The sequence below is a fragment of the Lactuca virosa genome, chromosome 8 (assembly GCF_052849685.1).
Source record: "Lactuca virosa cultivar CGN04683 chromosome 8, Lactuca_virosa_CGN04683_v6, whole genome shotgun sequence".
In the NCBI taxonomy this organism is placed as follows: domain Eukaryota; kingdom Viridiplantae; phylum Streptophyta; class Magnoliopsida; order Asterales; family Asteraceae; genus Lactuca; species Lactuca virosa.
In genome coordinates, this window is record NC_136433.1 from 106,968,991 (window position 1) to 106,983,780 (window position 14,790).

Consider the following 14,790-nt stretch of genomic DNA (forward strand, 5'->3'; position numbering starts at 1 on the left):
AATCACAAAGATAATAGCATATTGTACAATCATCGGGCCTCCCCCACTACGTATAACGGGCCCCGCCGAGTAAGCATACAAGCGCATACACATGCAAGAGTCACGCAGACATCTAGTACCCTACATAACATACTATGGGACGACATTGGTGCCTTCGACCCGCTAAACACAGTGAGGAGACTCACTTCGCACTTCCGAATCTCACAGAAAGAATCTCTGGCTGCTGGCCCGCTAAAATCCCCGCGCTATCGATCACAAAATAATCATCCAATCAATAATCGGATCTTGACATACACTGAGAGTCCAAGTTAGGGTAAAAGACCTTTTTACCTTTTCCAAAACTTGGCCCGAGGCCTTTGCCCAAATGTTTAAAGGCCCAAATTCCATCATAATCACCCAAGGCCCAACTATGGCTAAAATTTCCAAATTGGGCCCCCAACACCCTTTATGGCCTAAAATCCAGAGGAGCCCAAAAGGTACAAACCAGAAGCCCAAAAAGAAGTCTAATGGCCCAACAAGGCCCAAAATAAGAAAACCCAACAATGACCCAAACCTCAAAAGCCCAAAACGACCCTCTGGGGAGTACGCCCAACGTACTCGACCACGATGCACAAAGTACAACTGCATGATGCACGATCCTTGCATTACGTTGAGCGTACCTCCTCGTACGCCCAACGTACTAGTCAGGAGTCCAAAAACCCACATTTTCTCTTAATGGGTTAAGACAAGATGTCTAAAACATAGATCTGGTCCCTAGCCAAGGTCTTAACCAATAAAGTTTCCAACTTTACTTACAAACACGTCTTAATGGGACTCAAAACTTAAAAAGGAACTTGATAAGAGGTTAATACATGCATGGACCAAAATATTTCGTAAAGTTTCCATTTTTATGAACAAGGGACCTTATTGGAGCTTAGATCTAACATCTACTATTTCTAGAGTAGATCAATAACTCCCCATTACATCAAGGGACTCAAAAATGCCAAGGAACTCCATAAAGTAGATCCAACCAAAAAGATCATCAAGGTTAAATCTTTTTTACCTTAGGAAGCTTACAAATGGAAAGATACTCCTGGATTTAGAAGCTCAAGCCACACCTCCAAATGATTCTCTTCTTGTTCTTGTTGTTGTTGTTGTTGTTCTTCTTCTTCTTCACAAAACACCCATCAAGCACATACCAAGCTCAAAATCACCAAATTGCACTTAGGGTTTGATTCTAGAGTTAAAAAGGGATGGAGGTTGAAGGTATTAGGGTTTGGTGAAGAGAAAATGAACTTAAATAGGGTCCAAGGCTGATTTTGGAGGCGCTGATTTTGAAAGAAGTGTGTTTTTTTAATAGAATACTTGTGAAGACATTGCTTCATTTCTTTGCCACGAAGACCTCGCACAAACACTTTTAGGTCTACACACTTCCGAAAAACAAACAATCTGCGAGAGTATATTTATTCGTGTGGTCTGTGCGCGACGCAGACAAAAGTGGTCACACATATTTGCAAACAAAAAACAAACATCACCTTAATCGCTCACACATTTACACAATGTAGCGATCTAAAATGGGGCCTCACCACCAAGAAATAAATTGAATAAAATGGAGATATGCTTAGGCTTTCATTTTTGTGAGAATTTGATCTTGTAGTTGTTAAAGAACAAATTTTTTTGGAGCAATAAATAGTCGTCCATGAAGATTCTTTTGAAAAATAACTGAGAGTAAGGGTGTTCACGGGCTGGTTTATCAGATATTAATAAAACTCTAAATTGTGAATACGGGACAAGCACCTCACTTGCACTATTTAAAACTGAACCGAACCGGCCAAATACTAGGACAATAAGAAGGCAGATAACTACGATTCATTTCACAGGTATCTGCTAAATACAAAAAATTCAAAATCATTCAAAATTACAAAATAGTTACATATAATTGAAGGCCTCTAACAACGAAAAGAAGAAAGTCAACAACAACCTCCAATTATAGAACAACTCACTCAAGTGAAAAATGATCAACATAAAATGATAATCATCAATTATGTAACCCAAAAGCATGAACTTTAAGAGTTACCATCATTGAATTATGTCAAGAAGCCCCAAGTTCATACAATGATACACACTGTATATATAAGGGGATACAAAAGTTTGGAATACAAGAGACTCCAACTTATGCTATTAATTATAATTCATTTTGTAATACAAGTAGGTCTCTATTTTTCTATATGGCTTGTTTGTATCAACAGACAATTATTTTTGCTACACTTGGGAGAAGAAACATGCATGAGATTTGTCTTCATGAACATCATTTGGATATATTGAGCTTGAATCCGCATTTCGGTAGAAACAAATATAATATTTGGATTACTGGATAAATTTGAGGTGTTTTCGATATGATGTTGGCTTTTGCCATTCAAAATGATGGGTGAAGTCGAAGAAGTAATAACCCATATTGAAATCGAAATCTCCAACAAAGCTTAAGCCCAAGCCCAAGACCAAGCCCAGATCTCACACGTGCCAAGACATGAGAACAATTCTCACGAGTTAACTTCAATCCGCCCTCCTCCGCTTTCGCCTCTCGGTTCTCAAACCCCCAAATCCGCCCCACAACAGTTTCCCCAGTTTTGCTTCTGCAGCTTCCTTCTAGGCCTCTAGAGAGAGAGAGAGATAAAGAACACCATTTTCCCGGATTCTTCATAAGTTATTGATCAATCGTCATGTATCGCGCTGCTGCCTCTAAAATCAGAATCGTCAAGGTCAGAAATATCCTATTAATCTGTAGATTCGAAGAAAAAAAAACCAATATTTGAAGCGATCATGTGACATATTGATTTAAATCATGCGTTTTTCTATCGTTCAATAGATATATTAGGTTTCGTCGATCTGAACATAATCTCTTTGTATTCTTCCCGTAGTTTGACTATTTTTTGTGTTTGTATTTACATCTAGTATGGGAAAAAATCTAAAAGTGAAAATACTCGTCTTTCATTTATTAGTGCAAAAAATTGTTGTATGTTGAATAACAGAGAGGAAATTGTATGATTTTTTTTTATTAAGCTAAATGTATGAACCGAATTGCCCATATGTATATGAAGAATCACAAGGAAATTGCCATTAGAGGTGAACCAAATACTGAGATTCCTGAAATCTGAGATTTATTTTTGCTCGTAATAGGGCCATGGGAGCACCAGGACCCTTACTAGGTTTGCAAGTTCAAGTGCAGTTGCAGCCAAATCATCTTCAGGGGGTATCTTTAGTTGGTTTACAGGAGGAAGTTCTTCCAGCCTCCCTCCTCTAGACTTTCCACTTAAGGGAATTGAACTCCCATCTTCTCTACCTGATCATGTTGAAACTGGAAAGACCAAAATCACAACCCTCCCAAATGGTGTCAGAATCGCCTCTGAAACTTCAGCAGTAAGCAACCATTTACCTTATTTCTATTTCCCCAAGGCATTTCATATTGACATCTCATGTTGTTGCCTGATTATTGGAACAGAATCCTGCAGCTTCCATTGGGTTGTATGTGAATTCTGGCTCAATGTATGAAACACCAATTTCATTTGGAGCCACACATCTTCTAGAACGTATGGCTTTCAAAAGTACAGCTAACAGAAGCCACTTGAGAGTTGTGAGAGAAGTGGAAGCCATTGGTGGCAATGTTACAGCTTCTGCTTCTAGGGAGCAAATGGGTTACACTTATGATGCTTTAAAGACTTATCTTCCTCAAATGGTGGAGTTACTTGTTGACTCTGCAAGGAATCAAGTGTTCTTGGATTGGGAAGTCAAAGAGCAGGTATTTGTTTGCCTATTTTCCGTTCTTTCTAGTTCCTTTCTTGGGTTTTCTTTTCAATTATGTCTGAAAAATTATATTATATTGTTTTACAGATCCAGAAAGTGAAAGCTGAGATCAGTGAATATGCTAACAATCCAGAAACCTTGCTGTTAGAAGCAATTCATTCTGCTGGATATTCTGGTGCATTAGCCAATCCTCTTCTTGCATCAGAAGGCTCATTAAACAGATTAAACAGTTCCATATTGGAAGAATTTGTAGCTGTAAGTCATACACATAGATTTAGCAACTATTTCTTTTTTCATTTTTATCTTAATGGGTTAAGCACTTGAACCAGACAACTACAGGAATTGTTTGTTGGAATATAGGGGTAAAATGGTCATTTAGTCTCATTCAGACAGTTTATTCAGTCTAGAAGTTTAGAAAAGAAACAGACCTTATGCATACAACACTTTTAAACTAGACAGATGTCATTACCCATTCAGCCACTTTACCTATACAGGACTTAATTTTATTCTTTGTATTTTATATTGTTGGAATATTTCAGGCAAATTACACTGCTCCTAGGATTGTACTTGCTGCATCAGGTGTTGAACATGAGGAATTGTTGAAATATGCAGAGCCTCTTCTGTCTGATTTGCCAGGTGGCGCACATGTTGAGGAGCCAAAGTCGGTTTATGTTGGAGGTGATCATCGTGTTATGGCTGATACAGGGGTGTGTTTTTATGTTTTGTAAACTCTCTCTCACAATATATTATAGTCTTTCTTCATTTGTTTGTTTTTGTCTTGATGTATTTACCAAATTGCCCTTGGTTATCAGAGAACAAGTTTTGCTCTTGCTTTTGAACTTCCTGGTGGATGGCTTAACGTGAAGGATGCCATGACTTTGACAGTTCTTCAGGTATTTTGTTTCAACTTCCAGCAAATACATATTTATTTTAATTTATGATTTTGTTTTTATGGTTTATTTATTTATTTATTTTCAGATGCTAATGGGAGGAGGTGGATCTTTTTCAGCTGGGGGTCCTGGAAAAGGGATGTACTCACGACTTTGTAAGTTATTCTATTCATGATATATATTTGATTATTACAATAAATAAAAAAGTAACCTGATTTTTTTTTTTAATTTTCTTTTTGAAATTATTGTTGTGCAGATCTTCGTGTCTTGAATGAGTACCCAGATATTCATTCATTTTCAGCATTCAACTCTATCTACAACAACACTGCCATTTTTGGAATCCAAGCTACCACTGTAAGATCATATCATTAAGGTTTCTTTCAGAATATTTATTTTATGTTTTAAGTTTAACCATCTGATATTTTGATCACACTTTGTTATAGAGTTCTGAGTTTGCATCAAAAGCCATTGATGTAGCAGCTAAAGAGCTTATTGCAGTTGCCACTAATGGAGAAGGTTTGCTTTTTGACATACCCTTTCGCTAGCTAATCTTTTTTTTTTTTTTTTTTTTTTTTGCTAATTTTTTTTTTTGTGTTTTTCAGTGAACCAGGTACAGCTAGATCGTGCTAAACAGTCCACCAAATCCGCCATTTTAATGAACTTGGAATCAAGAGTATGTAATTGATAGATTACTAGAAAATTAAAATTATCATTTAACAGCTAAGATGCGTTTAATGTGGTTATATGATTTATGTGTGACAGATGGTTGCTTCAGAAGATATAGGCAGACAGATATTGACATATGGAGAGAGGTACAGATAGCTTTTTCAAAATTAATAATCAATAATTATTTTATCTTTCTGTTTTTTCAAAATTTTTTAAAAATTGTTTTAAAACAGGAAACCAGTGGAGTTTTTCTTGAAGGCTGTGGATGAAGTGTCAGCAAAAGACATTGCTTCCATTACACAAAGGCTTCTTTCTTCCCCACTCACAATGGCTTCTCATGGAGATGGTAAGTTAAAAATAAAAAAAATAAAAAATAAAAAAACTTTTGTGCATTATTATTATGTAATTAATTTTTGAATGTTTTGTGGCAGTTTTAAACGTACCGACATATGACTCGGTTAGCAGCAAATTCCATTAATTGGGTGAAAGGGACAAAATCTAATCAGGTAGAGATTTGGTTTTGTTGCTTTTTGTTATTGTTATTTTTAGATACAAACAAAAAGAAGAATAATTTTCAAGGCCATTATGTAATGGCAATTGCAATCCATCATATTTTTGAGATCTTGTATTTCATTTCATGTAAAAGTTTTGGAGTTGGGCGTTTGTGCGATGCAAATGCAATGGATGGCCTTCAAACTTTGTAACTCTTGCTTTCTGAATATACGGTTTTTGGATATTACAATTTTCAACTACATTAAAGTCTTCAGTTACAAAAATCGGCTTCAAAAGAAGAGTCAGGGGTCGAAATGATTTGTTTTTATACCCGAACAAACCATTATATTCAGAATATAAATTAGTTTTTTATTTAAAAGAAAATATAACCCTAGTTTTAAATTTTTTGTTCTATGAATAGAGACATGATATGTTTTTAGATAGCAACTTAGGGTTTGTTTGGTATGATGAATGAATAGAGACATGAAATCATTGATCCATGTTGTTTGGTATGTATGAATAGAGGAATACGAATGAATGGAATGAAATTAATTGACAACAGACAAAAATACCTACAACAGACACAAAGTACATGTGACACGTTCTTTGCATACAAATGAAAATCAAATATCAACAACAAATTTCACCAAAGGGCTTCTAGCCCAGCGGTATCGGGTGTTGTCCTCTCTTCTAGAGGTTGAGGGTTCAAGTCTCATTGGAGACATAGGTTGTATTAGGAGTAGTGTAGATTTGCCGTTCAAAAAAAAACAACCAATAAATTTCATTACATGGAAAACCTATCTCAGCAACAAATATCAATTAACATACAAATGAAAGTCAAATATCAACGGACACTATTTGAAGTTGGAACTACAGATTGATTAATTGAGGGGATAATGACTTGAAAGGGAAACGAACTTTCGGATTTATAATCCTTCCCCCTTTTTATATTCGAAAAATAATTATAAAACCAAAAAGGAAATGAGTGAGAATTGTCTCTTAAACACCCAAATCACCGTGTTCTTTAATTCCGCATGCCAAACCAATTGTCATAATTCACATAAGTGAGAATGATTTATTTTTTTGTAAAACCAAAATCAGATTGAAAATTTTGATTTTTTATTTTGGAAAATGTCAAACCATTGGTTTTTTATTTCGGTTTCGGTTTTTTGTTTTTTTTTTTTAAATATATTTTCAGGGTTTTGTTTTTTTTATTTCATAGATTTCATCATCAACAAATGTTGCTACAATTTAACAAAAATAAATAATTTGCTAAAACATAATACAAGAGGAAGTTTGTTCACATTTAGTCATTGAACTTTTTAGAGGGAAACGAACTTTCGATTTTGTTCACATTTAGTCACTAAACTTTTTTTTCGTTATCTATTTGCCACTAAACTTTTGAAACTGTTCACATTTTACTCTTATGACCGGTAACAGCTTGTCAAAAGGGTAAAATGTGAACAGTTTCAATAGTTCAATGACAAATAGATAACGAAAAAAAGTTTAGTAACTAAATGTGAACAAAGTCGAAAGTTCGTTACCCTTTCAAATCATTATCCCAATTGAGATTACAGATAAGCAAAAACATACCTACCAATTGTGAAACCTGATATTACAAAAAATCAAAAGCATAGCTACAAAATGCAAAAGAATTATTAATCGATTACAGAAAAACATGGCTATGGATTAGATAAGTATAACTTATTTATTGCTATGAATTGTTAAAGCATATATATATCCCTTGTATTTTACGATAAATCAAAACAAAAGGTCAACACATGCTTCCTTGCATCTATATTGTAATTTTTTCGTATATGTTTGCTTCATTTGTTATATATATTTATTGGCCTTAGCACACATTTAAATGAAGACTATTTTTCTTTTTAATTAAAAAGGGAACATCAATGGACAAAGAGTACTTGCAGTTATTATTTTTTTAATTTTGTAAATTGCATCTGCCAAGCGGTTTTTATTTTCTTTTTAAAATTAAAATTTAAAAAGGGGCTACCAAGCGTCAAAAAGATGTGTTCTTTTTTTTTCGCATCTGTTGAAGGTGTACGACCATAGACCCGTGTGCGGCCTCGGAGTGTACGGTCCTCGGTGTGCGGCATCGGTGTACGGTTCGGTGTGCGGCCTCGGTGTGCGGCTCGGTGTACGGCCTCGGTGTACGGCTCGGTGGTTTGCGGTCAAGCAGCGTTTGCGTTCGCTTCGTTCTCAGCCTCGTATTGCATCGCACCTCGTCCTCGCTTCGCCTCGTCCAGCACTCAGCAACGTCGCACGTGCTTCAAAAAAAGATGTGTTCTGTAAGGCCGGTGGGAAATGGTTTTACCACTTTTTTTGGTTTGCCACATCAACGTCAATAAGTCATTTCATTTTTCCCTAACCATTCTCCCATCCCTCAAAAGTGATGGGAAATGGTTTTACCACACCATCTCTGACTCCTTTACTTCTCCCATTTAAAAAAAAATCATATTTCATTAAGGCTTCGTACACAAAGTTTATGATGATTGTGGACAACATGTTGCAACATGTTTATAGGGACACTTAAATAATACATAAGTTTTGTATCATACCAGTGTCATGTGGATTTTCTCATTACGCATGCGAAAATGCAACACATTGTTACAATGATTTTCTCAAATCTTAAAAGAAAATAAGGAAAATATATTTTTGTAATTTTTGATTTTTGAAAAATTAAAATTCAGTGAAAACAGAATTATTTTTGGATTTTTGTATTTTATAAAGAAAAAACGAAAATAAGAAAATCTTTTTGGATTTTTGACTCTTATAAATAAAAGACAAAAATAAGAAAATCTTTTTGCATTTTTGACTTTTATAAAGAAAAGACGGAAATAAGAAAATCTTTTTGGATTTTTGACTTTTATTAAAAAAAGACGAAAATAATTTATTTTTTTTTTGGATTTTTGAATTTTATAAATAAAAGACAAAAATAAGAAAAATATATCACCAACATTGGTTATTTGTTATTGATAACAAATATTTTGCATGTGAACCAATACTTTCCCATAACCAAAAAGATTTCCCATAAACGAGCACTCACTAGAAGTATGCGCTTCCCATTGAGAAACTCTTTCCATTCGCTAGGCATGAACTTGTGCTGAACGAAAATGAGAATTGATAACAAATATTTCGCATGCGAACCAATATTTTCCCATAACCAAAGAGATTTCCCATAAACGAGCGCTCACCAGAAGTATGCGCTTCCCATTAAGAAACTCTTTCCATTCGTTAGGCATAAAGAAACTCTTGTATTCAATTCTCTCTGTATCAAGTTGAGGGGAGTTGTTGATTTCGCATGCATATGTTGAGGGGGAGTTGTTGACTTCTTAAGCTGGTGTTGAGGGGGGGGGGGGGGAGCACCCGACAACAAATCCATTGGTTGAGAGGGAGCTAAGTGGAACAAATCATGATGATAGTGATGCTCAAGGTAACGAATTTCATGATCTTTATGATAATATTTCTATTTCAGATGAATTATCAAAAGCAGAAGAGACATTTGAGGATGCACATTTGGAGTTTGATCCTACATTCCTTCTTTGGAGAAATGGACAAGGGATCATCCCAAAGAGCAAATTCTTGGTGATCCAAGTTCAGGTGTTTTAACACAAGCATAGGGTTGAGCCAGGAATGAGGTTCCAAATGCTCATCAGGAATTTTGTATGTTTAATGTTTTTATTTCAAAAATCGAACCGAAAACAGTCAAGAATGCATTAGAACATATGGGTTGTTGCGATGCAGTATGAGTTGGCTGAGTTCGAATGAAACAAAGTTTGGAGGTTAATTCTCAAACCTGATGATGTTTCGATTGTTAGTCTTAAATGGGTTTTTAAAAATAAAATGGACAAAGAAGGTAATATTGTACGGAACAAAGCTAGGTTAGTCATAAAAGGTTATTGTTAACAAGAGGGAATTGATTATGAAGAAACCTTTGCCCCTGTCGCAAGACTCAAGGCTGTACAGATTTTTTTGGCTTATGCAGCTCATAAGAATTTCGACGTTTACCAGATGGATGTAAAGGTGCATTTCTTAATGGTGTTCTTGAAGAGACGGTCTATGTCGAACAACCACCTGGATTCGTAAATGATAAGTATCATGATCATTGCTATATCCTTGACAAAGCAGTGTATGGGTTTAAATAAGCACCATGTGCTTAATATGCGACGCTTACCAATTTTTTGAAAATCGCTAAATTTAAGCAAAGATCAGTTGATCCCACTTTATTTCGTAAGAGAGTAGGGGACCACCTAACGCTTGTTCAAATTTATGTCGATAACATTATATTTGGTTCTACTGACCCTTCGTTGTCAAAGGAGTTTGAGGAGCTTATGAAGAGTCAATTTGAAATGAGCATGATGGGGAAAATCAATCATTTCTTGGGTTTGAAGATTCGTCAGAGCAGGGAAGGAATTTTCATTAATCAAGAAAATTATACACAAAACCTGCTTGAAAGATTTGGAATGACGAATTGCTCGAAAGCTAAAGTTCCCATGGCAGTCGGCACTCGCTTAGGTCCTTCGTTGGATAAGCCTGATGTTGATTTCAAGACATATAAAATTATGATCGATTCGCTCTTGTATTTAACTGCAAGTCGACCTGATATAATGTTTTCTGTGTGCAATTGTGTCAGATATCAAGCTAATCCAAGAGAACCCCATCTTATAACGGTGAAAAATATTTTTCGTTATCTTCATGGTACAACAACTCTTGGATTGCGGTATCTGTCGAATACATGATTCTTTATTCAAGCTTTCTAGGAGGTTTTCAATTAGATCGAAAAATCACTACAGGAGGATGTCAATTATTAGATAGAAAACTCGTGAGTTGGCAGTCGAAAAAGTAGACATGTGTATTGATTTCGACAGCTGAGGTTGAATACATTGTTGTTGCGGCTTGTACTTCTCAAGTGATATGGATCCAAAGTCAACTACGTGACTATACGATTAACATGAAGAAAATTCCATTATATTGCAATTCTCAAAGGGCAATTCGCATATGTCATAATCCAGTTCAAAATTCCAAAACTAAGCATATTGCACTTCGATACCACTTCATTAAAGATCATGTTGAATATGAGAATATTGAAGTTCATTTTCTTAAAACAACTGATCAACTTGCTGATATTTTTACAAAACCATTGGACGAAAAATCATATTTAAGAATTTTAAATGGGTTGAGAATGATGAAAGCTTGTTATGTTCTTAATTCTATCTAATTTTTCTTGAATTTGAGATGCGAAATTTATGGAATAACTTTCCCTAATTGGACTAACTTTCGTTACTTGTCAAACTTCCATTCAGAGGTTACTGTTCACATTAAGCGTTTGACTCGCTTCACATTCGACTTTGTCTCTTATTCGTTCAACACAAGTTCACGCCTAGCGAATGGAAAGAGTATCTGAATGGAAAGCGCATACTTCTAGTGAGTGCTCGTTTATGGAAAATCTCTTCGGTTATAAGAAAGTATTGGTTTGCATGCAAAATATTTGTTATCAATAACAAATAACCAATGTTGGTGATATCCTTTTCTTATATTTGTTTTTTCTTTATAAAATTCAAAAATCCAAAAAGATTTTCTTATTTTCGTCTTTTCTTTACAAAATTCAAAAATCCATAGAGATTTTCTTATTTTTGTCATTTCTTTATAAAAGTCAAAAATCTAAAAAGATTTTCTTATTTTTGTCTTTTATTTATAAGAGTCAAAAATCTGAAAAGATTTTCTTATTTTCATATTTTCATTATAAAATACAAAAATCCAAAAATATTTTTGTTTTCATTGAATTTTAATTTTTCAAAAATAAAAAGTTACAAAAATATATTTTCTTTATTTTCTTTTAAGATTGAAGAAATTCATTGTAACAACGTGTTGCACTTTCACATGTCTAACGAGAAGATCCACAAGGCACTGGTATGATATGAAACTTTTATACTAGTTAAGTGTCCCTGGAAGCATACTACAGCATGTTGTCCACAAGCCTCACAGACTCTTTGTGTACGAAACCCGAATGAAAACTTTCTTACGAAAATTTCTTCCCAATTAGGCTATATTCACAATAGTCGAAGAACTACCTTTCTCTTCTCGTTTTAAGTAAAGAGATTTCTGCTATGTCCAATTTTTCATAGAGGTATAATGAGTTTTCGCATCCAATCTTTTTTCACCTAAAATTTCTATCACAATCACACACGACGACACATGCCCAAGACATCTCTGGTCGAAACCAACCAGTATATAGGTATGTCACAAATATGTGTTTATGATCCTACATCATTTTTCTGTGATGAAAGTGAGACCCAACAAACTAAAACTGAATGAATTGACGGTGAACATTTATTGTTCAAGATTTTAACGAAACTCTTGTTTCACTGTACCATTTTCGATGTTCAAAATCTCATTTTCATTTCCTTTGCGTGATCTTGAAGAAATATACTCTTCCCAAGTCATTTCTCCCAATAGATCCAATTTTTTAATTTATATGAAATGAGATTTCTGTATGAACATTTGTCTATCTCCTTTGTTACTTCAGATTTTACAAAGCTTAATTGTTCTTGGCTATACTGGTCATACAAGTATTTTCGCATAATTATTTGCACTTATGTCAAGTTGCGAATTTGTGAGAAAATGAAGCCACCTACGAATCCTATTAAAAGAGGCCCTTTGTTACTCCTCAATAAGTATTAGATTGTAATTAACGGGAAACCACACAAGCAATTCGACATATCTCTTGATGACAAATGAAACGTATCTTTACTCAGGATCTATTTGCTTTTATATCAAAGTTTCTTTGATATCACTATGTCCAAAATTTTCTTAACTTGATTCTATCTTTTCTTTTGGCACACCTAAGCACTGAATTCCTCAAGGTCATAGGTATTACCAACTCAGAGCTAGATTTTGCAAGTCTGACAAATGATTTCGCTTACCATCCCCATAAGTGAATGAGCCTTACCTCCATACCTACGATTGGTTATTGATTAGTATCGAAACATATGACAGTTCAATGTGGTGACGGTTAAGTAACCCACTTTACATGTGGCTTTCTCCGATTGGGCAACGTTTGAATTCAAATTTGATGGCGATTATTTAAGGGAGATGCATCATTAAGTTTTAATTTTTACGTTCCCAGAATTAACGTAAAAACCCTAAGTTTTTCTTTGCAAATTCCATCGCCAATTCTCTCTAAAATTGTTCATCATGGCTATTGAACCAAATGTTGTTGATCAATTCAACACTAACGATGAAGAAATTTCGCAACCCACTATGAAGATTCAACACAATAATCTTTGGTTCAATCCTTTGATCAACGATTATCCAGGTGAGTTGAAAATGTTGGTTCAAGTGATGAACGACTATGTTCTCACTCATGCTTTAACTGCTTCGTTTGCCATTCCAATGAAGTGGTTATCTTTGGCTGCTTCTACTGCTGTTTACAACAGGACGACTGAACTCGTTACGTTCCAGTTGACATCAAACAAGACTAAGCGATTAACGAAGAAGCAATTTGACCAAATTCTGAATTTACCCTCTGTAGGAGAGTTTGATGAAGTTACAAGTGACCAGGTGATCCGTATGTTCAATTAAATGGTGCATCAACCAACTATTTCGGTTATCAGTCACTTCAAGAAATCGAATCTTCCAGGCATTTGGAGTTTTTTTTGGAATTACTCTACGATTTTTAACAGGAAGGAGTTTAGCTTTGGATAAATCGAAACTCAAGTTTTATTCGATAATAGTTGGTTTGTATTATATTATGAATGTTGATTATGCATCATCACTTTGGGTTGAATTTGGTAATTCGATTTCTCATTCGAAGATGACCATAGAATTTTCGAGTGCTAGGTTTTAGAGCTTGAATTTGAATGAAGTATATTCTCAAGAAGGTATTTCTTTCCCTTCTGATGATGAAGTTGCTACTTTTGCTCCAATGACAATCCCCAAGTTTGCTGTTGATAATCCTACTATTTTTCCTATGGTCGGTCGAATTCCTGATTCGATGCTCAATCTGGTGTCGCACAAAAACAAGCTATTAATCGCATATATAGCCTCAATGGATCCCACTCCTACTGGGCTTCTTCCTAAGGCAGTCACTTTTGAAGCTACTGAGGGATCGTCTAAAGCAGCTAAAGGCACAGAAAAGAAGAAACGGGCTGCGAAACCTAAGGAAGTCGAGGAAGAAGTTATTAAGCAAACTGTGCCTACAAAGTCAGGAAAGGGTTTTCTCAAGAAGACAAATAAAAATGCTCCTGAGAAACAAACAGAGAAGCCACTGGAGAAACAAGCTGAGAAAGTTGATGAGGAAATTTCTACTCCTGTTGATGACACCACCACTCAAGAAATTATTCCTAAAAAGGTTGTTTCAAAGAAGTATAAGAAATTGCAGCTGAAAGTGACCAAACGTGGGGTTATGTTTAGGGAAGTTTTGAATCATGATTCTCTAGCTTCTAAGAAGCGAAAGGCATTAGAATTTGTTAAAAAGTTGAAAAAGTTTAAGCCTTAGATTGAAGCTACACAAATGGAGAAAGTTACTGTGGAAACAGATAATGATAGTGAAGAAACAGATGATGCGACGGATGGTTTATTTTGTATTTCACACAGGAAGGATACCTCTGTCAAATCGACTTTCAAGGAGACAAGCACTCCTGATGTCAATGCGAACATATTTAATATGGACGCAAACATCAATTATGGTGAATATCAAAGTACCTTATTCCCTGAGAAGATGAAAGTCATACCACTCGAGGTTTCACATTCTGAGTCCAATATGGAGGAAGACGAAACCTCAAACATCAATGTGAACTTATCTAATAAGGACGTACATGTTAACATGGGTGAAGGGAGGACCACTATCGAAACTTCAACCATTGGTACCACAACCATCGAAACCACTGATGTACCGCCACCTACATCACCACCAGCTACCTCGATGATTCTTCCTACTTCCACT

General features: G+C 35.2%; 1 protein-coding gene across 2 annotated transcripts; it reads left to right on the forward strand.

Annotated features, from left to right (window-relative positions):
• The first annotated feature begins 2,530 nt into the window (after positions 1–2,530).
• LOC145132192 (mitochondrial-processing peptidase subunit alpha-like) lies at positions 2,531–6,072 on the forward strand. Of its 2 annotated transcripts, XM_079066895.1 has the most exons (14): positions 2,531–2,738; positions 3,157–3,396; positions 3,479–3,775; positions 3,868–4,035; positions 4,320–4,487; positions 4,593–4,673; positions 4,759–4,825; positions 4,927–5,024; positions 5,114–5,186; positions 5,273–5,343; positions 5,433–5,482; positions 5,570–5,682; positions 5,768–5,842; positions 5,983–6,072. In XM_079066895.1, the coding sequence occupies exons 1-13, from the start codon at positions 2,700–2,702 to the stop codon at positions 5,812–5,814; spliced, it is 1,512 nt and encodes a 503-aa protein (XP_078923021.1). In that variant the 5' UTR covers positions 2,531–2,699; the 3' UTR covers positions 5,815–5,842; positions 5,983–6,072. The 2 variants fall into 2 exon arrangements, with proteins under 2 accessions (XP_078923021.1, XP_078923020.1); XM_079066894.1 differs by having other exon boundaries at positions 5,768–6,072.
• Positions 6,073–14,790: the final 8,718 nt, after the last annotated feature.

Bases quoted from the DNA above. Each gene is read 5' to 3' on its own strand.
- LOC145132192 (XM_079066894.1), top strand. From the start codon at position 2,700: ATGTATCGCGCTGCTGCCTCTAAAATCAGAATCGTCAAG. The intron at 3,397-3,478 runs GTAAGCAACCAT...TTATTGGAACAG, and splicing joins TCGCCTCTGAAACTTCAGCA to AATCCTGCAGCTTCCATTGG. The intron at 5,344-5,432 runs GTATGTAATTGA...TATGTGTGACAG, and splicing joins TAATGAACTTGGAATCAAGA to ATGGTTGCTTCAGAAGATAT.